Genomic DNA, 22,543 nt, shown 5'->3' on the forward strand with positions numbered 1-22,543 from the left:
CAGTCCAACTCTCGCATCCATACATGACCACAGGAAAAACCATAGCCTTGACTAGACGGACCTTTGTTGGCAAAGTAATGTCTCTGCTTTTGAATATGCTATCTAGGTCAGTCATAACTTTCCTTCCAAGGAGTAAGCGACTTTTAATTTCATGGCTGCAATCACCACTTGCAGTGATTTTGGAGCCCCAAAAAATAAAGTCTGACACTGTTTCCTCTGTTTCCCCAGTTTCCCCAGCTATTTCCCATGAAGTGATGGGACCAGATGTTGTGTGTGTTTTTTGTTTGTTTTTTTTTTAACACACCTATTAGAACAGTTGAAATTAAAAAGACTGACCACACCAAGTGTTAGCAAGGAGGTGGAGGTGGAACTCTCATAGACTGTGGCATGGAAAGTAAGATGGTAAAAATTTGTTTGGAATAGTTTGGAAGTTTCCTGAAAAGATAAACATACACCTACCACATGATCCAGCTATTTCACACCTAAGTATTTACTTCCAAAAGAAAGCATATGTCCATACAAAGACACATACAAGAATATTTACAGCATTCTGTGTATTTTAATAGCCAAAAATTGCAAACAACGAAAATATCCATTAACAGGTGAACAGATAAACAAATGATGGTGGAATTCTACAATAGAATAGTTCTCAAAAATAAAATGGAAACCAACTACTGATAAATGTTGTAATATGGATGAACTCAAAATCATAATGAAAGCAGCCAGATTACACACAAAAAAGAACATGCTCTATGATTCTATTTAAATTCTGGAAAATGTGAACTAATCTATAGTGGCAGGAAGTAGATTAGTGGTTGTCTAGGAGCAAAGTGGGCAAGAAGCAAGGATTACAACAAAATAGGATGACACTTTCAGGAATGATTGGTTGCTCACCGTCTTGATTGATGTGATGCTTTCCTGTGCTCACGTGCTCTGTCGTCTCCGACTCTTTGCAGCCCTGTGGACTGTAGCCCACCAGGTTCCTCTACCTGTCGTATTTCCCAGACAAGAATACTGGAGTGGGTTGCCATTTCCTACTCCAGAAGCTTTCCTGGGTACGTATATGTCAAAACTGCTCAGACTATCCACTTTAAATATGTGTAGTTTATTTCAGTCATATTTCAATAAAGTATTTAAATATGCTGATATAGTAATAATGTAGTGAAAGGACTAAGAAGAGTAAGTTTTTTTTCCTTCTCAAAGGAAGGACTGTGTGGAGCATTGAAATTCAGAAGGACCTTAGATCAGTCAGTATTATTGGACGTGCTTGTCTGCAAGCTGTTACTGGTGGTGGTGGTGCTTTAGTCACTAGGTCGTATCTGACTTTTGTGACCCCATGGACTGTAGCCCACCAGGCTTCTCTGTCCATGGGATTCTCCAGGCAAGAATACTGGAGTGGATTGCCATTTCCTTCTCCACTGTTACTGGTACACAGCATCATAAGGAATTTGCTGCTGCTAAGTCGCTTCAATCATGTCCGACTCTGTGCGACCCCAGAAACGATAGCCCACCAGGCTCCCCCATCCCTGGGATTCTCCAGACAAGAACACTGGAGTGGATTGCCATTTCCTTCTCCACTGTTACTGGTACACAGCATCATAAGGAAATTGCACAAGAAAGTAAATCAACTACTACCTCCCTAAGCACACTGGTTAGTTCAGCTGATTTTTTTTTTAATGGCCAAAATTTCTCAATGAAAAAGCAGTATATTGAGGAACATTCTGGCACAAACTCCACATCTAATCACCAAGCTGTAACAAACAGTTCACAGAGTGGCATTATCTAGACCACACTCACATTTATTAATCTCCCTAAACCTATATACTCATCTGTATGGAATAATAGGGATTGCTCTGGACACCTCAAGTAACAGTCTGATGCTCTAATGAGTTATAAAGCTTGCAAAACAGCAGGTACCAATGATGTATCATACTGCATTATATAGGAATTTGAAAATACAGCAAAACATAAAGATAATATATTTTTATTTGCTCAGAATGTTTGTTTCTAAAGGTCACTGAAATTAAAAATGGTTTGCTTTCCAATGAAGTTGTTAACATCCAGAACTTCATTAAGTTTACCCCCAAATAAGAATTTACAATAAACAAGAACCTATATAGTCTTAGCAGATATTGGAGTAATAAGGTATACACTATACAGTGACACATATTCTTTTTATCAGAGCATAGTCTCCTGAACAGACACAGAAATGCAGAAGTAAGTAACAGTGTTGTTTTCACTTTTATCTATGCTCGAATATTTTAGTTCCTAGAATTCAAAATTCAAATTGTTCACCCAGATTTAGTTTATTTTTTTTCCTTCCAGTTCAAGTCTGGAGAGCTTCTCTATAAAATTTTACATTTTATAACTTTTCCTTTGAAATATGAGAAAAGCATGAAATCTCCTGAGTTAGATGCAGCTTATACATTCTTTAAAAATTATTTTTAAAAAAATATCACAAGTGAACCACCAAATATATCCATAATAAACTCCTTGCTATTCACATAGTTCTTTAAGCAATATTCAAGTATATTTGTGCTTGTATGTTTACATTACTTTAGAGTATATTTTTAGCTTACCATAAAACTGTATCTATAAAGCCTTTTCAAATATTTAACAAATGAAGCAAAACAGTCATTATGAAAATATAAACTGTGTTTACACCCTTTTCATCTTTCATGTTTTTATGCATTTCCTGTCAACCATATAATTTCCTTTTCTTTAGGGATGCTGATAAATTGTTGTCTTTGTAATCTCAACACTGCTGCTTTCTCAGCTGGCCATTCAGATTTTCTGAACACATGGTATTCTCTCTGTGCATCAGTTGTACCAGTGGAATCTGATAATGTTGGTATTCATCATTTCCAGTTATTTCAACTGCAGGACCACCTTCAAACACAAAATGGAGGAAGGGCAGCAATCAGATTATACCAGAATGATGCCAGTAGATGCTGAATGAGATGCTTTGAAATCTCTGAAGAAGGGCCTGGAGAACTGACAAGAATAACACAAAAAACACAGGCATGCAAGGATCCACGGTTCAGACTCATTCAACATTTACACCAGAACCTGCCACACACCCCTTCAGACATGCAGCCCCATCAAAAGGTAAGCCAGGCTACCAGTTTATTACTGGGCACGTGGACAAGTCATCAAGGCACTGTGATGCCCAAGTGACTGCAGAAGATGAAGTATACCGGGGTTTCAAAAAGATGGAGACAAGATGGGTCAGTGTCAAGAGAGGTGGAAAGAATAACTGACTTTAGTCCTTGAGACACAATCACTAGAGATGATGCTCAGCAACAGGGAAAGGAACATACATAATGCAGATAAGTATTTTTTATGTCTTCACAGCAGCGGTTTCTACTGTTTAAATATCATTGTTCTCATTAGTTAAACATCAGAATTGTTACTGTTATTTAGCCATTCCTTTGTAAATGCAAAGCTTTTGGTCCTTCATTAGTTTGTCTCAAACTGATATTTTTCTAACTATAAACGATATTCTGTCTCCTGAACTTAAATTATCTACCATTTGTCCAGTTAAATAAAACAATCTTTTCTTCAAAATCATAACTATTTTTAATCATTAAATCTCTTCAGAACTAGCTAATTTCACAGCCCCAAGATAAAAAAAAAAAAAAAAAAAAAATTTTATCATTAATGGGGACTAGGGCAAAACAAATTTAGCTTTTATTCCTTAAAATATAACTACTGAACAAATTATGTTCTATTAATGCAAATCGATAATAAATGTAATATCTAAAATGAGAGATGCAGCACATATCAACAAAACATCTTTTGTGCTTGACATAAAATATCAGGAACAAAACAAACTTTAAATGGAAATGATTAGCTTTTCTTATATTGCTCCAGTGGTATCAATCAAAACTTAAACATTTTGAAGCACACAACAAAATTAAAACACATACCTTATTAGCTGCTTCCAAGGAATTTATTAGCTTCTGCAGCTCTTCTTTACTCATTTCAACAGAATATGGCTTGACTTCACCATTTTCTTTTACATCCAGATAAAGGTTTAAAAGTGGCATTTGTAATGAAGCAATCTTGTCACTAGAAAGTGCAAGCTGTTTAAAATGAGAAAAACAGTAATTAATAAGTAGTTTTTAAAAGGAATATACTAAAAATGCATCAGAGCTTACAAACAACACATTGAAGGAAAAAAAGAGTACTCTTGTTTGCTATGAAGTACAGGGAAATATGAAAGGAATCAAGGAAATTAAACTCATGCCAAAGCAGCACATATCTGAACAGAAAAAGAAAGGAGAGTGAATGAAAGCAAGAAAATAGTTTAGGGACAACTGATTGGGATTTGTAGTAGGAGTAGATAGCTAGAGCAGTGCTATGGCTCAGAAGTACCAAAATGGGTCCAAGAAACAGAGAATTCTTAAAGAAGTGTAATGACACCAAGAGGACAAAAGTCCACATACAAAGATAAAACTAAAACATGGTGCAGCTCAGAAATTAAGTTGTGTAAATAATGAGCAGTTAACTCTCCATTAAACTACTGACAAATGTTATCAAGATACCACCTTCAATTAGAGTCAGTCAACAAAAATATGACACTCTTCCCTCTTCCACTCTGTCTAAAATCAGTAGCTGAGAGGAAATGGAAGAACCAAATGTTGATGATACTAAAGCTTTTTGAAGCAAACATCATAGCTTCACTGGCAGATGGCAAAGAGAAACTCAATTTCCCTGGAATTTGAGCCAGGAACCCATAATAACTGAATTTTGGAGTGCAAGCACTTGTAAAAATTGACTGGGGCAATGGTAAAGGACTCCTTCTGTGTGGTACATATACTGCTGCCGCTGCTGCTAAGTCACTTCAGTCGTGTCCGACTCTGTGCGACCCCATAGACGGCAGCCCACCAGGCTCCCCCGTCCCTGGGATTCTCCAGGCAAGGACACTGGAGTGGGTTGCCATTTCCTTCTCCAATGCATGAAAGTGAAAAGTGAAAGTGAAGCCGCTCAGTCGTGTCCGACTCTTAGCGACCCCATGGACTCCATGCAGCCCACCAGGCTCTTCCGTCCATGGGATTTTCCAGGCAAGCGTACTGGAGTGGGGTGCCATTGCCTTCTCCGGGTACATACACTACAGGACCAAATAAACCTTCACACAACTCCTCCATTTTCTCTCTCCAAAATACAGGACTCACCATATCTGAGATTTGAAAGTATCAGCTTCAGGTTGCCCACCTCATCGTTAATTCTCTTCAGTATTTCCAATAAGTGGTTTAGCCTATGCTTGAGTACCAGCAATGAGGATGAGTGTGCTAACTCAAAAAGAGATTAGAATAATTTTCAGACACTCATGGAATGAGTGAGTGAAGTCACTCAGTCATGTCTGACTCTTTGTGACCCCGTGGACTGTAGCCCACCAGGCTCCTCCGTCCATGGGGATTCTCCAGGCAAGAATACTGGAGTGGGTTGCCATTTCCTTCTCCAGGGGATCTTCCCGACCCAGGGACTGAACCCAGGTCTCCCGCATTGCAGGCATACACTTTAACCTCTGAGCCACCAGGGAAGCCCCAAGGGGTTAGATTATTATTTCTTAGGTTGAAATTATTGCATTGCATATACTTTAGCCTTGTCCTATCCCCCAAAGCCACAAAGCACATATCTATTCCTTCATCCACGTCTTAAAACTTCATTTAATTAAATTTATTATAACTCTAATGTTGTTATACATGTTTTAGATGTCTGCAGTGCAAGTTAACACAAAAGATGTAATTTTAATTATCTTTGATACATTTTTAAGAAAATGTATCTCAAAAACACATTTTAGGTATCAGTTCAGTGTCCGACTCTTTGCAACCCCATGAATTGCAGCAAGCCAGGCCTCCCTGTCCATCACCAACTCCCAGAGTTCATTCAAACTCATGTCCTCGAGTCGGTGATGCCATCCAGCCATCTCATCCTCTGTCGTCCCCTTCTCCTCCTGTCCCCAATCAGCTCCCAGCATCAGAGTCTTTTCCAACGAGTCAACTCTTCACATGAGGTGGCCAAAGTATTGGAGTTTCAGCTTTAGCATCGGTCCTTCCAACGAACTACCCAGGACTGATCTCCTTTAGAATGGACTGGATGGATCTCCTTGCAGTCCAAAGGACTCTCAAGAGTCTTCTTCAACACCACAGTTCAAAAGCATCAATTCTTAGGCACTCAGCTTTCTTCACAGTCCAACTCTCACATCCATACATGACCACTGGAAAAACCATAGCCTTGACTAGACGGACCTTTGTTGGCAGAGTAATGTCTCTGCTTTTGAATATGCTATCTGCTGCTGCTAAGTCGCTTCAGTCGTGTCCGACTCTGTGCGACCCCATAGCCGGCAGCCCACCAGGCTCCCCTGTCCCTGGGATTCTCCAGGCAAGAACACTGGAGTGGGTTGCCATTTCCTTCTCCAATGCATAAAAGTGAAAAGTGAAAGTGAAGTTGCTCAGTCGTGTCTGACTCTTAGCGACCCCATGGACTGTGGCCCACCAGGGTCCTCTGTCCATGGGATTTTCCAGGCAAGAGTACTGGAGTGGGTTGCCATTGCCTTCTCCTTTGGTCATAACATTCCTTCCAAGGACCAAGTGTCTTTTTAATTTCATGGCTGCAATCACCATCTGCAGTGATTTTGGAAACCAAAAAAATAAAGTCTGCCACTGTTTCCACTGTTTCCCCATCTATTTCCCATGAAGTGATGGGACCAGATGCCATGATCTTAGTTTTCTGAATGTTGAGCTTTAAGCCAACTTTTTCACTCTCCTCTTTCACTTTCATCAAGAGGCTTTTTAGCTCCTCTTCACTTTCTGCCATAAGGGTGGTGTCATCTGCACATCTGAGGTTATTGATATTTCTCCTGGCAATTTTGATTCCAGCTTGTGCTTCTTCCAGCCCAGCATTTCTCATGATGTACTCTGCATGTAAATTAAATAAGCAGGGTGACAACATACAGCCTTGACGTACTCCTTTTCCTATTTGGAACCAGTCTGTTGTTCCATGTCCAGTTCTAACTGTTGCTTCCTGACCTGAATATAGGTTTCTCAAGAGGCAGGTCAGGTGGTCTGGTATTCCCATCTCTTGAAGAATTTTCCACAGTTTATTGTGATCCACACAGTGATAGGCTTTGGCATAGTCAATAAAGCAGAAATAGATGTTTTTCTGGAATTCTCTTCCTTTTTCCATGATCCATATTAGATATATAATATTACAAAAAAATAATGTATTCAAAAAGTGAAACAAAGTATTCTCCTCCTGAAAACACTCCTGACTCTTTGCGACTCCATGGTCTGTAGCCCACCAGGCTCCTCTGCTCATGGGATTCTCCAGCAAGAATACTAGACTGGGTTGCCATTTCCTTTTCCAAATAAAAAATATAAATACTCACAAATAAATATATTCTCACCTTTATCTGCCAATCAAAATCCTGTAGTCGTGCAGAGGAAATATCAACTATTTCTTCCAACAGAGTCTTCTTGATTTCATCTTTCCTACTTTTTAAGCATTTCATGATAGCTTCTTGATGAGATGAATTCAACTGATTCAACTGTTGAGATATCTATGAAAAGAAAAATAAATGATTAGAAAATAAGTGAAAAGGCTTTTCTGTTTAAAATGTAAACAACAGTTACATTCTCATTTCATATAATCTTTAAAATGGTAGTAAATGGGGAAAAATACTACTATGACTATAAAAAGAATAAGATGAGGATGCATAACCAGGAAACAAGAAGTTTTAACAAGGTTTTGCAAAACAGAAAGGAAAAGGGCTGACTGATGAACCAACATGGGAGAGAATACATTGGAAACCACTAAAGCTGATTTACCGATATTAATGTATTAGACAAAACAGACTTTAAAGCAAGAAGACTTACAAGAAATAGAACAAGATAGTAATGGGGTTGTTCAACAGAAATACACAACAATCATAAATTTGTGTGCACCTAATAACGTGGCCTCAAAATATATAAAGCAGCAAAACTTGGCAGAAAAAGTAAAACGGGAAAATCAACTTTCATAGAGATGCTAACACACCCTTCAGTAATGGATGGGAAGAGAAAGCACTGTAAAGATACAGCACTGAGAAACACTTTCTATTTAATCTAACTACACACAGAGCACTACACTCTACAACTAAAAAATACATATTATCTTCTAATGTATATGGAACATTACCCGAAAATGAACCATATGCTGAGCCATGTCACAAACCACAACAGATTTCAAAGAACTGGAATCATATTAATTATATTTTTGAGTCATCGTGTAATTAAATGAGAACTGAACAAAACTTATCCAAATATTTTAAAATTAAGCAGCATGGTAACACAGTACTAAGTGACAAAAGAAGTAAATCTTGCATACACTCTTTCATAGGAAAAAGAAAAGAAAAACAAACAACAACAACTTCCTAATTCATTCCACAAGATGGGAATAAAACCTGATATTTTGACAAAAACATTATAGGCAAAAAATTATGGGCCAAGATTACTCAAACATAGGTGAAAAAAATCCTAATGAAATACTGACAAATCAAAATAAATTAAAAAAGAATAATATATCTTGACCAAGTTGGATTTATTTTGGTAAGGTTAGTTTAACATTCAAAAATCAATGTAAGGCATCACATTAACAAAATAAAGGTGAAGATATAAATTTAGGAAAAAAATAATTTTATAAAATTCAATACCTATTAATTCTCAGCAAAGTAAGAATCGGCAGAAGCTTCTTTAATCATTGATACCAACAAAATCATACAGCTAACATATTAAATTGTGAAATAATGAACACATACATTCTCCCTTAAGTCAGACAAGGCACTGGTTTTTTTCTTCTTTTCTTTTCTAAAACTGTTCTGAAGACATTAGGCAGTACAATAGAGGGAAAAAAGAAATAAAAACTATTAAAATTGAAAAAGAAAATGATTACATACCAAAAAAATTCCCCCCCCAAATTTATAAGCCATTATATATAGTAGATAGGGGCTTCCATGGTGGCTCATATGATAAATAATTTGCCTGAAATACAGGAGACTTGGGTTCAATCCCTGGGTCAGGAAGATCCTCTGGAGAAGGGAATGGTTACCCACTCCAGTATTTCTTGCCTAGAGAATTCCATGGACAGAGAAGCCTGGTGGGCTACAGTCCATGGTGTCGCAAAGAGTTGGACAAGACTGAGCAACTTACACTTCTATATAGTAAATAAATTTAGAAAGATTGTTGGACACAGAGTAAGTATACAAAAACCAACTTGGGTTTCCACATACTAGCAATATGCAATTGGAGAACAAAATTTAAGAACATCTGAAACATCAGTTACTTAGAAATAAACACAGCAAAACATTTGTGAGAGCTCTACACTGAGAACTACAAAATACAAGAGAGAAACTGAAGCTAATCTAAATAAATAAAGGTAATACCAAGTTCATAGATCAGAAGGCTCAATACTGTTGTCAATTCTCTCCAAAATAGAGACTCAGTGCAACCCATGCTATGGACTTAATGTCCCCTCAAAATTCACATTAAAACTCTGACCCTCAAGATGATATCTAGAAATGGGGCCTTTGACACAAAATCAGGCTTAGATGAGGTGATGAAGGTAAGACCCTCATGATGGGATCAGTTCCCTTGTAAGAAGCATCAGAGAGTTTGCTCCCTCTCTCTCTGTACCGGACCCCGCCCCCCACAGCCATCAGAGGACACAGTGAGAAGGCAAAAGTCTTCAGCAAGGAAAAAGCCCTCCCTCATAAGGGACCAGAATCAGCCAGGGCCTTAATTTTGTATTCCCTAAACTCTAGAACTGTGAGAAATTAATTCCTGTTATTTAAGCTACCCATTTTAAGGTATTTTGTTGCGGCAGCCCAAGCTAATACTCTCCATCAAAATTCCAGCAAGTGTTTTGGTTAAAAGTGACTGATTTTAAAATGTACCTGAAATTATGGAGGATATAGAAAAATCAAAGCTATCTTGAAGAAATACAAGGTTGAAGGTCTTCTACTATCAGATATCAAAATTTAATGTAATGCAGCTCTAATTCTACAGTAATTTAAGCCATTGAGATATGGGTAAATATAGGCAAACAGACTAATGGACTAGAAAGAGTCCAGATACAGACCCAAACATATATGGTCACCTGCATTTCCAAGAAAGGCTGCACAGCAATTCTATGAGGTAAGGATGGTCATTTTGACAAATGGATATCATATGGAAAAATCTCAACTTGATCCTTACTCCATATACAAATAGTAATTCAAATATATCACTGACATAAATAAAAGCTAAAACAATCAAACTACAAAAAAAATGAAAAAGTTTTCATGATTTTAGCACAAACACTCCTTAAACACAGTATTAACATCACTATCAGAAGAAAATATTGACAAATTAGACTTGATTAAAATTCAGAACTTCTATTCACCAAAAGACACTATTAAGAGACTAAAAAGACAAGCAATATAATAGAAAATATTTAAAATACATATATCCAAGAACTCATATTCAGAATATCATCCAAATCAAAATGATAAATATATATAACTTCATTTTTCCCCAAGTAGGCAACCTACACAAACATGCCCAAATTACTTTTGACAAAGGTACAAAAGCAGTTTAATGGAAAGACACCCCGTGAACCTGCAGTTTTACTTTAAGATGTCTATTCTAGAAAAGCTGACCAATTTGTGTATAAAAAGACACATACAAAATGTTTGCAGCAACACTATTCATAATAATGAAAGAGGCAATGATCCAACTGGTCATCCGTAGGGAGACACAAAAATAAGTCTTACTAATGCCTATCATCAAATACTACAAGGAGATGAAACACATAAGCCAGATCAATACTTTTCACATTGATAAATCTAAAACACAGTATTGCTGAAAAAATTATAAATGGATACATACATTACCACTCACAAGTTACACATTTAAACAGCTCAAATAATTGTATGTATCGCTTAAAGATGCAAATATTCATACATTAGAGAATATGAAACATGCATACAAATTCACTAGTGGTTTTTTCTATTGGGAGGGTGATATTTACATGCATCTATAATGCCTTGTTTCTAAAACACACACACACAAACCTGAAATACATAAAGTAACATGTGAACAGTTGTTTAATTGTGGTAACGGGAATATAGGTATCAGTTATATACCTTTTAATTTTCTTCCACATGATTTAAATGTTTCACAATTTAAAATAAGACAACCAATCAGAAACAAAAGTACAAAAACCCAAAACTTCCACAGATTTTTCCATTTACTCACAATTAGGTTTTTATTGCTATCGCAAAGAGTCAGACACGACTGAGCAACTGAACTGAACTGATTTTATAAACTTGGACCTCCCTGGTGGCTCAGATGGTAAAGAATCTGCCTGCAATGTGGGAGACGTGCATTCAATCCCTGGGTCAGGGAGATCCCCTGGAGAAGGGAATGGCTACCTACTCCAGTATTCTTGCCTGGAGAATTCCATGGGCAGAGAAGCCTTGTGAGTTACACTCCATAGGGTCGCAGAGTCAGATAGGACTGAGTGACTAACACTGTCACTTTTCATTACACACTTACTGAGGATATATTACATGGTACCCTAAACACCAAAATAATAATAAAAAAAAATCTGAACATGAATTATCAAGGTATCGAAATCTGGAGCAAAGTTACCTCTTCGTCAGATAAATTTTTACCAACTACAGCTCTGAAAAAGGTGGTAATGTCTTCTAGAACATGCATCCATTCTGTTGAATCCCAAACACTGTGATAATCCTGGTATAGAGGATAAGTTCGGCCACAAATGCCATCAATTATTTTGTGAAGAAGCTAGAGAGAAAAAAACAAGAGAGAATAATAAATGTAATTATAAGTAAAATTATAAAACAGATTTATCTTCCTTGTAGCAAATAAATGTTATTGGCAGAAGTCCATGTTATCTGCAGAAAAGCTGAGGCTGAAAAGCAACTATCCTTAACATTATTTTATTAACTAAAAGTCAGAGCTACACACACACATACACACAGACTTTCCATAATTTTGTCCACCTTCAGAAACTAAAATAATTTTACAGAATCGCTGTTGTTTCTCCAATGTTCCTAAGAGGAATATGGTGAGTGCAGCAGTTTCTCCTTGGGATTCCTTAGACTTCATATTAATACCAACAACCAAAAAACAAGGTATAAGTCTTACAGCAAAGTCTTTCAACTGTAAATCTACAAACCCCTTCTCTCCATTTTCCATAGCATCCACACTTATCTTCTTTCGGTCCACTCCAAAAAACCCCTCATTGACTTACTTTCTCTTTTTCACGTTTCTTTCTCTCTACCCTAGCTTAATGCCAGCAATGGAAATCCTAACACATATATAACTGAACATGTGATTAAGTCTGTGGCTTTTGGAACAAAACTGGCTAGTCTGAATCTTATTCCCGCTATTTACTAGTTTTGCCAAGTTACTTACAGATTCTTTGCTGGTTTCCTCATGCGTAAAACGAGGATATCATCCACCCCCATAATGTTGTTTTAAGGATTGAAGAAGGATACATGCAAATCACTTGGCACACTCCTGACATTAAACATTGCTTCCCATTGTTATCCTTCTTTTTACTAGTTGTAATTATCATCATCACTATTACTACTGGTACTAACATATATCATCATAACATAACAGCCACACCTCTAACATATATTACCTGAGTACCTACTGTATCAGCACTACTCTAGGCAAGTGATCAATACAGTTTTCTTTCTCAAGAGATATTTGTGTGTTTTAAGAAGAGTACCTGAATCCAAATAACTTGGAAATGCATTTAAACATTAAGGAGGCTTCCAACTCTTTTCTCCTGGATCATGTTCCAGTGCATTTTAAGCAAAAACGCCTTCTCTGTAATATCATAGTTTTTGGAACAGAGATGAGTAATTGGTGACTCTAATTCCAAATGATGGCTAATGCACTATGTGAACAGAATTTTATTTACCATAAATTAACGAAAAACATTTTCAATTTGAAATCATTCAAAATTCTCTACCTACACTTCACCTTATTCCAAACTGTCCCCAATGCTAAAGTAAAACCCAGAACTCAAATTGAAAACTAAGAGCACCATGTTTTTGGAACATAATATTTTTAAATTAATTCACAAATATGTAATGAGCACTTCATTCCAGTTATTAAACAGGTTAATGCAAATACAAAGAAAAAATAACTATAATAGCTAGCATTTATAGAGCCCTAATTATATACCAAACACTGTGCTGATCTTCACTACAACCCTGTGAAGTAAGTCTTGCTATTATGCCCATTTTAAAAATGAGGAAACTGAGGATAAATAAGATAAGGTCCTATCATATCAGAGCCTCAGGCCATTAGAGAAAACTAATATAATCAATAAGTATACGCAATTTAGGATGATAGGTGTTATAATTAAAGTTTACACAGGGTACAAAGGAGCACAGAAGAGAAAACTATGTCTTAAAATAATGAATAGTTAGCCAAACAGGAGCAGGGTATTTCTAGTCACAACAGCTGCACGTTGACAGGATAAAAGTGTAAAACCGCATGGCGCAGTTTGGGAGATGGCAGCATACAAAGGTGGAGAGGTGGCAGAGACCACACCATAAAGGGCCTTGTACACAATGCAGAAGAGCCCAGACTGTAATCTGTGTTCAACAGGGAAGCAACCTCTTCACATATTTGCATTCAGTTCAGTTCAGTCACTCAGTCGTGTCCGACTCTTTGCGACCCCATGAATTGCAGCACGCCAGGCCTTCCTGTCCATCACCATCTCCTGGAGTTCACTCAGACTCACGTCCATCAAGTCAGTGATGCCATCCAGCCATCTCATCCTCTGTCGTCTCCTTTCCCTCCTGCCCCCAATCCCTCCTAGCATCAGAGTCTTTTCCAATGAGTCAACTCTTCGCATGAGGTGGCCTAAGTACTGGAGTTTCAGCTTTAGCATCAGTCCTTCCAAAGAACACCCAGGGCTGATCTCCTTTAGAATGGACTGGTTGGGTCTCCTTGCAGTCCAAGGGACTCTCAAGAGTCTTCTCCAACACCACAGTTCAAAAGCATCAATTCTTCGGTGCTCAGCTTTCTTCACAGTCCAACTCTCACATCCATACATGACGACTGGAAAAACCATAGCCTTGACTAAACGGACCTTTGTCAGCAAAGTAATATCTCTGCTTTTGAATATGCTATCTAGGTTGGTCATAACTTTCCTTCCAAGGAGTAAGCGTCTTTTAATTTCATGGCTGCAGTCACCATCTGCAGTGATTTTGGAGCCCAAAAAAATAAAGTCTGACACTGTTTCCACTGTTTCCCCATCTATTTCCCATATTTGCATTATGTTTCCATTAATCTGCCAGCAGGTCAGGAGATACAAGGAAAGAAAAGGGCAAGAGGGTGAGTCCAAAGGCCCCCCACTTCCATTTACTTACCAGCAAGAGATTAAAAGGGAGGTGATAAATTGTTAGGGACACTCAAACTGGAGGCAGCAGAGAGGTAAAGGAGATCTGAAAAGGATGATACTCAGAATTTCAGGTTGAATGACAGGAAGTGGTGGTATCACAAACCAAATTTGAGGCTACAGCCACAGGAGAAAGTTAGGGAAGAAGACAAGAGCTAAGCCAAGTATATACTAAATTTGAGGTACCTATGGGTGTATCTAAGCAGAAGCCTGATACTCAGAAGAGATTTTTAGATCCAGAGATTCAGGAGTCATCCACATACCTGGCAGTGAAGGTTATGGGCTTATCTAAGTAGAATGCAGGTAAGATGAAGACAGGAGCAGAAAGCTAATACAAGACTCAGAGTCAACAGATCTGAGCATCTGTTTCCACTTTGCCACTTACTAGTTTGACAACTTTGGGTACGTTACCCAAACCCTCTACATACATTTCAGTTTTCTCATTTGTACAGTCAGAGAAAAGTTAAGATCTTTTTTTTTTTATCCTGGCAAGATAAGTAAGTTTATTACTTTCTATCTCCTCCACACTATTCCCATTATAAATGGAACAAAGGAAAAAGAAAGGCAGAGATTTGGGGCTTATAAAAGCTGGATACCACATAACTCTCTATCACATTAGCAGGCTAAGCCCTAGTCCCCAACCTTCATCCACTGTAAATGAAACAGATTTGGGATTTATTCAAAATTACATATCATAGAAACTAAAAGCCAGCCCATCAGAGCCTGGGAACCAGATCTTGGTCACAATGATAAAGCTGAATTTAGTAAACATTAATTGATTCCTTCCTTTAGCCCCACCTGGAGCCAGACATAATTCCCAAGAACCAGGTATATAAACAAAGTATCTACCCTGAAGGAGTTCAGAATAAGAGAGACTAGTGGCAAGAGGACCAGTTAGGAAGTTGCATTTAAGGAAGACTTGATTAGGCTGGAACTGCTGGGGAACAGAAAAAGATGGGAGTAAGCATCAGTTCAGTTCAGTTCAGTTCAGCCGCTCAGTCGTGTCTGACTCTTTGCAACCCCATGAATCGCAGCACGCCAGGCCTCCCTGTCCATCACCAACTCCCAGAGTTCACTCAGACTCATGTCCATCGAGTCAGTGATGCCATCCAGCCATCTCATCCTCTGTCGTGTCCTTCTCCTCCTGCCCCCAATCCCTCCCAGCATCAGTCTTTTCCAATGAGTCAACTTTTCGCATGAGGTGGCCAAAGTACTGGAGTTTCACCTTCAGCATCATTCCACCATCATTCTTTCCATTCTGAAGAAATCCCAGGGCTGATCTTCAGAATGGACTGGTTGGATCTCCTTGCAGTCCAAGGGACTCTCAAGAGTCTTCTCCAACACCACAGTTCAAAAGCATCAATTCTTCGGCACTCAGCCTTCTTCACAGTCCAACTCTCACATCCATACATGACCACAGGAAAAACCACAGCCTTGACTAGACGGACCTTTGTTGGCAAAGTAATGTCTCTGCTTTTGAATATGCTATCTAGGTTGGTCATAACTTTCCTTCCAAGGAGTAAGCGTCTTTTAATTTCATGGCTGCAGTCACCATCTGCAGTGATATTGGAGTAAGCATAGTAACATATTAATAATAATACAAAGCATGAGTCAGTTCTCTGAAGTCAGAGGGCAAAGGACCACAGCTCCCAGAGCTCAAGCTGAAACTCTATTTTGCTTATGTTGCCTTTTTTTTTTTTAACAGGGCTGGCAAATTTCTTTTGAGTCTCATACTTGGGGCACCAAGGGTTTTTTAACTTGAAAGTTCAAGGGAGAAAAAACACTTCTCAGTTAGATTTTCCTCTTACAGTAACCATTGGGTTTTCTTCCTTTCACAGTTCACAGACAAAATTTCGTTGTATTTACTGTCTCCACATTTCTCTCACCCTTCAAACTAAAAATCTGCTGCTGTCAAAAACAATTATAAACTGCCAGTACCTTTGGTATTAAGGCTAAACCCAGGAGTATAATACACCAAGGCTCCTGACTGCTCCTCACTTGTTCAGCCACAGTCTCCCTGCTCTACTTCTCAGTCTTAACTTTGGCCTCTAAAACTACAGCAGGCCCTAAAGCTCCCAGGGGCTGCCTTTCTTCTAGTCTTCATAAGTGCTGTCCCTTGGCCTGAAACACTCTGTACCCTCAGCCCATCTGGTTCCTACTCATCCTTCAGGAACTCAACGTAGAAACCTAGGCAGATGCTCTAGAAAATGTTCCCTTGCCCCTTCTAGCCAGAGTTGCTACCCCTCCTACAAACTGATTACTAGATAACTCATTAATTCAGTTATCCATTTATTCAGTTTCGTTTCCTCATTAGTTAACAAGGTCCACCAGGGTATAGGCTGTCTCATTCACCATTTTACCTTATCCCATAGGGTATTAAGCACATAGTTCAGTGAACAGTTGGCTGAACAAGTGAATAAGGCTGCTTTTTTCCCGATTCTCATAAACTAGGTTCCTTCCTAGACTGGAGGGGGCAACATATATGTCACGTCTTGAAGTACGGTCCACCTTGGACCATCCTACCTGTAAGTCTCCCAGTCTGGGGTAACACTTATCAATTTTTTTCTGCCACCCATAAAGTATTACGGCCTGCCTCTCTAGGTCACCACGGTATTCCCATCACCGAGCACCAGTGTTCCTGGTGCATGGGGAATGTTGTAGAGGTTTTGCTGAAACAGTTAATGAATGAATGAAACATATACAAGAGGTTGTAAACCACCCCCTCCAGCTTTCAAGCTGGCGACTGCGCACTCCCCAGTCCAGGGTCACTTGGTCCCGGCCGCTCCCGGGAACGGGTAAGTGGTCCCCGCTAGGGTGCGGGCGCGGCCCCGTGGGCGTCTGCGTGCAAAACCCCTGGAGGGGCCGCTGGAAGCCAAAGCTCGGAGCCTAAGCTCGTCCCAAGCCTAGGAATTCTCCACTCTCCAGAGAACACGGGGTGGGGCGAGGGAGCACCCAAAATCACACCCGGTCCTCTTCCCCTCCCCGGGCAGCCGGCGCGGGACTCCCAAAGGCATTGGGATGAGGCCTACCCCTCATGCCAAGCCTTCCAGGAGCCTGGCCCGCGCAGCCGGCCCCTGCGCCCTCCTCACCTGCAAGCCCCGCTCTGCGGGAAGCTTCTGCAGCCGCCACAAGGGTGTCCCCTCTTCCGGCTCCATCCCTGCGAGAAGCTCGGGGCTAGGTCACATGACCAGTCCCGGCGTAAGATGTGCTACGGCTCGTCCACGTGACCAGCCGGGACGGGTGGGAGGGGCGGGCTCGGAGACGCTGGAGCCCATGTGCGCGTGCGCAGAGGTGGAGGCTTGGCTTTCTCCGTAATCAAAGAAAATCTTCTCCGCCTGGGGCAACATTGGTTAAACACCGTTTTGGTATTACAATGAAGATGCATTCTCAAATCTCTCAGAGCAATTTGGCAACTTTATTCAGAGTTATATTAAACTTTCTATGCACACTTAGAATGCAAAATAAGGGTAACTAAAATAAATAAATAAATAAATAAGGGTAACTACATTTGGAAGGCAAATTGATTTGGAAAGTATCCTGATTTGGAAGGTCAATTTGCCTCCTACCGTGCGCGAGGTTCTTCATAGATTATCCTATGAAGTTACTATTTTCATCCTTATTTCCAAATAACAAGACCAGAGAAGTTACTAGGGTTGTCAGATTTAGCAAATAAAAATACCAAATTCCCAGTTAAACATGAAATTTCAGCTAATATTTTCTTATAAGTGTGTCTTAAATATTGTATGGGACGTAACACTAAAAAAGTATTCTTTATCTGAAATTCAAACTTAACCAGGCATCTTGTATTTTATCTGTCAACCCTAAAAGTCCCCACAAAAAGTCCCTAAGAGCTCAGCCTGAAGTAAATGAAATCAGATTCTAGAGCCAGACTCAAATTTGGACTAAACCTAAAACCCAGAGCACCTGTGATTACTCTCATTATAGCTTTTACTTATGCTGGAGAATTCGGTAATAAATAAGGTAGCCTCTGCGAGCCAGAAGTTTCCAGGAGCACAGTAAATAAGAGACAGAAACAGGAATTACAATCTAAACAATAGCAAATGTGGCGCAAGCTGCTAAAGCATACCACTGGAAAGTATTTTAATCTGTGGATTATACAGAAAAAGAACTACTCAATGACGCCCTTCAAAGGTTAGCACAAAGGCTCTTTCTCTACTTTATGCCCACCTCTTGAATTTCACGGCTGTCTCTCTCTTTCAAAACTTAACACTTTCTAGTTTTTAATATAGGTAGACATATATAACCTTCATTGTCCTAGCTGAAACATAATTATCTTAACACACTTTGTCTTTATGCACAGGTGCTCCCCAAGTAATAGCTGATAAGTCAGAAAGAATCTGGAAAATGGGCTCATATCCATCAATTAGTAAGTCTCCTGAGGGTGGGGTCTGTTTTCTAAAAAAAAAAACAAAAAGACTAAATTTTATATGTTGTAACAGAATAAAAATATTTATCAAGCATCTACTATATACCAAAAAAATTATATATTTCATATTAATCTTCCCTACAATTTTGTGTTGTAGATATTGTCCCAGTTTTAAAAATGAGGACCCAATATTGGTGACATAATATCAACCCTGTTCAAGGTCGCAAAGGTGGTACTCATGACCTGTTTTGTATTCATGGACTGATAAGTCCTATGACCTTGAGTTATAATCCTAATGGCAAAGAATAAAAAGCAATATTATAAATATAAAATATCAGTGAAACTTTGAAACAGCATTCCCACATATTGCTGTTGAAAATATAGAATAGTAACATTTTTCTGGAGGGTTGTGATTGCATATATAAAGCCTTCAAAATGTACCTACTCTTTGACCCAAGAATTCCAGTTTTAGAAATATAAGACAGAAATGTTTCACTCTGAGGATATTGGTCTGTTAGTTACTATAGGAATAAATTATTGGTCTAATAAATTACAATGCAGCATAAAAATCCACAAAAAAAATTATCATGTAGAAAAATCTTTGGTAAATTTGCTTGCTCTACACTACTGGGAAAAAAGTTTAGTTTCAAAACTACTTGTACTGTACAATGGTATGGTATGTACAGTATATGGTATGGCATGGATACTTGTAGTGTATAAATTCCTGGCATAGGAGTATACTAAATATTAGTTATGGTGATCTTTCATTTTGGGGATTACGGATGACTTTCACTTTTAGTTTTTCTAAACTTTTATTCAAAGTTTTATTTAAAATGTTTTAATGGTAACGATGATAAATTATAATTCCATCTATTCCCTTTAATTTTGCCTTGAAAATTAGCCAAATCTTACCAGAACTTCTCCTCTTCTTTCAGCATCTTGCTAAATACCACCAATATACCTTGATAGTAATGTTTTCCGATCTCATTGCCTAGAACAGTCTCAGCTGGCTCAGATTCTGCCTTCCAGATTTTCAAAGGCACTGCATAACATGAATCATAGCTTTTCAGCCTGCCGCCATCCACTAACCATACATCGAATATTCTAGCTTATGTTACAGTACCTCTGGGGTCTTCCCAGGTGGTGCTAGTGGTAAAGAACCCACCTGCCAGTGCAGGAGACAGTAAGAGACTCAGGTTCAATCCTTGGGTCAGGAAGATCCCCTGGAGGAGGGCATGGAAACCCACTCCAGTATTCTTGCTGGGAGAATCCCATGGACAGAGGAGCCTGGCAGGCTACAGTCCATAGGTTCTCAAAGAGTGAGACACGACTGAAGCAACTTACACACATGTATAGTACTTCCTGCTCCTCATACCAATTTCTGTCTTTGTCAGAGTAGGTTAATTACTTTAACAAAACAACACCAAAATTTTAGTAGTTTATCATAATATTTATTTATTTCTTCCTAAATGTATGTCAGTTTAATACAGGTATAGGTGGTTAGGTGGCTGTTTTATTCTCTAAGACCTCAGTTCTGTCTATTCAGTCAATGGGGAAAGAGCATATGAAAGATCACTGGAGTGGGTTGCCATTTCCTTCTCCAATGCATGAAAGTGAAAAGTGAAAGTGAAGTCGTTCAGTCGTGTCCGACTCCTAGCGACCCCATGGACTGCAGCCTACCAGGCTCCTCCGTCCATGGGATTTTCCAGGCAAGAGTACTGGAGTGGGGTGCCAGTGCCTTCTCCAGAAAGATCATAAAGGAAATGTTTATGTGCCAGATTTAGAAATGGGAAACATCATTTCTACCCATTTCTATTAGCCAGAACCCACCCAGTTTCATGGCAACAGTTAACTGTAAGAGAATCTGGAAAATATAGTTTAGCTGTGTACCCAAAAAGAAATGGAGTTTGGCAAACAATTCCTCTCTACTACAATCATGCTTTTTAAAAGATAGCTGATAATTTCTAATAGATATGTCAGCAGTGTTATCATTCTCCTTCACATTTTTATTTGGAACAATCATGCTTGATAGCTTCCTGTTAAAGTGGAATATAAAAGCAGGCTCCAACTGGCATCTTTACCTGCCTCACATTAGTATGGATTCAGGTTCATATTAAGAGGAGGATCTGAGAGGTTAATAATTCAATTGACCCCTTTTTGTGTTATTGCCACAATCAGGTTAGATTAAAATCTGTGATTCTAGAAGTTATATCTGAGAGAAATCAAGGAGGTGAAACTGACTAGTTGGCTATTAAGGTAAAGCTCTGGGTTATACTTATTTCAAGTCATTTCAAGAAAAATTCGAGTCTTCAATTTTTTTTAAGGTCCCCAGACTGTATTTTGTCTTTTCACTCAGAAGACACTAACTTACTCTAACTGAACTCTCAAGAGACTGATAAACCAGAATGTTACACAATAGGAATTCCTTCTCCTCAGTGTATTCTCTCTTGAAAAGAAAATTTTTTTCTTTGGATCTTCTTTCCATTAAATGCCATTCCCTTATCATTGCTTCTTATAGACTCTTAACCAAGATTTAGGAAATACTCTGTTCTGAGGGTTACTCTGGGAATTTCTATTCCCCATCATTGTGGGTCAAATCTTACTGGTAAATTTCAAATCATAACTTTCTATTGCCCCTAAATTCTGAGCTCCCTACTTTCACCCATGAACTAACATTAGCTTCAATAATTACAATTCCTGAAAAATGTTTGAGGAATCAAGAAAAGCAATTAACTCATTATCCAGAGTTGATGGCACCCTTATCCTTTAATAAGAGACATTGTAATTTTCCACATCTATTTCTCAGCTCATACCTGCTTTTCAAGTTATCCTATGCCTTAAAGTTGACTAATTTGTTCATCTTAATTAAACATGTTGCAGTATAGATGTGCTTAGTGATTTGCATTGCAATCTGTGTAAAATTATTCCTGTTCATAAATTGCTGAGAGCAAAGAGGCTTTATGTTTAAATAAGTTTAATTACTACCTTATAACTATACAGGAAATATTTAACTGTTATGTTGGTATTGGTTCTATTACACTGAAAGAAGTTATAGATAGCTAATTTGAAAGGTATTGGGTTTCATTTTGTCTCTATAAACTCAGATTTGACTGCCTAGAAAGTTTCTAAGTCAACTCAATAAATGCCTCATCTCATTCTAGTGAATGAGCTTAATAAATGGAAAGTGTCTTTCTTTTTGACCTTTATGTAATGAAGAAATCCTTTTTTATGTTAGTTGCTGAGTCTGACTCTCTACAACCCCATAGACTGTAGCCTCTATGCATGGAATTCTTCAAGCAAGAATACTGGAGTTGACTGTCCTACCCTTGTCCAGGGTATCTTCCCCACCGAAGGATTGAACCTACCTCTTTTATGTCTCCTGCCTTAATAGGCAGGTTCTTTGCCACTAGCACCACCAAAGACATGCTTTTGTGTGTTAGTCACTTAGTTGTATCCAACTCTTTTCAACCCCAAGGACTGTAGCCCGCCAGGCTCCGTGTCCATGGAATTCTCCAGGCAAGAATATTGGAGTGGGTTGCCATTTCCTTCTCAAAGAAATGCTTTTAACACTTCCTTATAACATATTTATCAAAGAAATATTCTTGTAACTTAAGTCATCTGAGTTCTCCATTAAAGGGATCTTTAAAACAAACAGGCATTTCGTTTGAAATAGGGCAATAAAGATTG

General features: G+C 38.6%; 1 protein-coding gene across 2 annotated transcripts; it reads right to left on the minus strand.

Annotated features, from left to right (window-relative positions):
- Positions 1-550: 550 nt before the first annotated feature.
- Positions 551-17,729, minus strand: COMMD8 (COMM domain containing 8). Of its 2 annotated transcripts, none has more exons than XM_055588489.1 (5): positions 17,559-17,719; positions 11,673-11,828; positions 7,412-7,564; positions 3,930-4,085; positions 551-2,889 (listed from the first exon to the last, which is right to left on the minus strand). In XM_055588489.1, the coding sequence occupies exons 1-5, from the start codon at positions 17,622-17,624 to the stop codon at positions 2,869-2,871; spliced, it is 552 nt and encodes a 183-aa protein (XP_055444464.1). In that variant the 5' UTR covers positions 17,625-17,719; the 3' UTR covers positions 551-2,868. The 2 variants fall into 2 exon arrangements, with proteins under 2 accessions (XP_055444464.1, XP_055444463.1); XM_055588488.1 differs by having other exon boundaries at positions 2,857-2,994; positions 17,559-17,729.
- Positions 17,730-22,543: the final 4,814 nt, after the last annotated feature.

Source organism: Bubalus kerabau, chromosome 7 (genome assembly GCF_029407905.1).
Source record: "Bubalus kerabau isolate K-KA32 ecotype Philippines breed swamp buffalo chromosome 7, PCC_UOA_SB_1v2, whole genome shotgun sequence".
NCBI lineage: Eukaryota > Metazoa > Chordata > Mammalia > Artiodactyla > Bovidae > Bubalus > Bubalus kerabau.